The following is a 2,246-nucleotide window of genomic DNA, read 5'->3' as shown; positions in this document are numbered from 1 at the left end:
GTAACCCTGATGCTGCCTCTCCTTTATTAGTATCCTTGGAATTGCCACTGCTCCCCTTATTCTTCAAATAAGATGCTCTGTCTATCGTGGATCCATTGGCTTCAGTTCCGTAGTCATGAATCTGGAGCAAGTATGGAGATTGGGAGTGCTGTCTTTTGTGATCAGATTCCTTTTCCGAGTCAGTGTCTCAAAGTTCTCAATCCAATTTTAGGAGTTTAGCAATGGTGAAATTTCTTGGTACTGGGGTATTGCAGTTGGATACTGACATCTCTTTAGGAGCAGGGTAGAGCCCAGGCTAATGCATTCCACATATCTAGAGTAATTTTAATCCTAGAATTCTTATACACTGGCCACTAGAATCTGCGGTAACTTCCTCCTACCCCATTTCCCATTCTCCCCTTTTATTAAGTGATAGGAGTGCTGTACTCACTGTGCCCCCTGTGTTGTAGAACCGATTCAATAGGGAGAATCTGTCACCTCCAAACACTATCACATAGGGGCTTGTTAGCCCTTGTGTGATGGTAATAAAGTTAGGTGAAAAAAAATAATAAACGCATAAAATAAAAAAATGGGGGGGGGGGGCAGTAAAAGGGGAAAAAAAAAATGTAAACCAACCCCAGCCCTGCTGCCATCTGCATGTAAATAAGCAGTGCTCTCTAACATGCACAATGTGCGTTAAAGGGTAAGTTCACTTTGTCCAAGTAATTTGAGAAATGGAATTACCCGCTCAAATCTGGCCAACCCTCTCCCCACATTCACTCCCCCAGCGCTATTTCGGCGTATGATCCTTCCCCCTTCGCCAATACAGGTGTACTATCTGTACCCCATACTGTTGTCAAGCACAGCCCTGTCTATGAATTTTGAATTTGCGAGCACTCATTGATCAGGTGACCATGCTGACCATTAAGAAGTGCTGCTTTGCATGGTTAAATAAGGTTTTGGTTACAATAATTTTTTTGCATCAGGACAAGTATCTTGGGCCCCGCTTTAGTCTTTGGACAAGTAGTTTTACACACCCCTGTTGTATGTTAAGTAAATGCATCAAAACTGTATTGTATGACCAAAGTATAGGACTCCACATATACACAATTCTAGGTTCAATGCAATGATTTATAACTCCTCGAATGTATTGACCAATATTTCAATGTAACATGATTTCTAGATCTTGGAACACAAGGAGGGGGGGTTGTGCTTTATGCAGATAGGATTTTTTTATTAGAACCCTCCTTTTTACCATGTTACTAAAAACTTTATAAAATATTCTCTTCACAGGAAGGGGCAATTCTGGAAACAGTGGGGGCTACTTTGGGCAGCACGATAGCATGGGCACTGCTGGATGGCGTGGAATGTACTAGCAAAGATTTTGTCTAGAGGCGTTCGTGGATGAAAGTTTTTTTTTTTAGTTCTGTTTTTGTGTTTAGCTCTTGTACAAAATTTGTATGAGAAAGTTGATCTTAAAAACAATTTTAGTGAGCAGAGTACAGTGGACATTGTTACTGTAGGAATATTCATTTGTTTGAATGCAAACATTTAACTTTGAATAAATTTTTTTTATAATCAAAGAGGTCTCTAAGCTTAATATTAAGGTTGTACTTCAAACAATTGCGTCTTTTGTGCATGTATTTAGAGTACATAGAATACATTCCTCCTGTAATGATTCATACAAGTTTTTCTTTTTAGATACTCTGAATGTCTAAGATAGATGCCCTCTCCATCTTATGCCTGAAGAAGGCTGTTTCACCAAGGATGTAGCGTGCAATTTTAAGGAATTTGGATATTGAGCTGCCCTATTGTCATAATAAATTTTTTTTATTTATAATTTTTTTTTTTTTATTGTGTTAAAAAAAAAACCCTATACTTGATGTGTTCAACTCTCATTTAGCATGGAACTCATGTCTAAAGGGTGGCTTATATTGTGATGGAAGGGAATTACACTAAATTCTCAATACCATGTGGAGAAAATTGAAGTAGGCATGTACAGTGGTGGAGTAGGAGTATCTACATGCCCTTTCACATTGGTTGTAAAGCATTTGTGATGGCGTACATGTGTATCAGCTGGGTAGTTGTGGTGCAACTTTGTACATTTTCTAAAAATAAGCAGGATATAGCATGATTGTTAACCTAGTTGTGTAGGCCCTGTAAAATGAATGCCGCACTGCTAAATGCACAAACATGCCTCATACATTTTTGTGTTCGCTTATCTGTACTATAGGTGCACCGCAATAAAAAAAAAATAAGTTGGGCTG

At 38.6% G+C, this 2,246-nt stretch overlaps 1 protein-coding gene across 1 annotated transcript in view; it reads left to right on the top strand.

The window, feature by feature from the left end:
• HNRNPH3 (heterogeneous nuclear ribonucleoprotein H3) overlaps nt 1-1,562 on the top strand; it is a 9,891-nt gene extending 8,329 nt beyond the window's left edge. The window contains exon 12 of the mRNA XM_018567096.1: nt 1,273-1,562. Within this exon, the coding sequence (XP_018422598.1) occupies nt 1,273-1,355 (83 nt within the window). The 3' untranslated portion in view covers nt 1,356-1,562. The remainder of the gene's footprint in view (nt 1-1,272) is intronic.
• Nucleotides 1,563-2,246: the final 684 nt, after the last annotated feature.

The sequence above is a fragment of the Nanorana parkeri genome, unplaced genomic scaffold, assembly GCF_000935625.1.
Source record: "Nanorana parkeri isolate BGI_ZX_2015 unplaced genomic scaffold, ASM93562v1 scaffold1005, whole genome shotgun sequence".
In the NCBI taxonomy this organism is placed as follows: domain Eukaryota; kingdom Metazoa; phylum Chordata; class Amphibia; order Anura; family Dicroglossidae; genus Nanorana; species Nanorana parkeri.
Note: the sequence above shows the minus strand (reverse complement) of the source record. Positions and strands in the feature narration are given on the sequence as shown.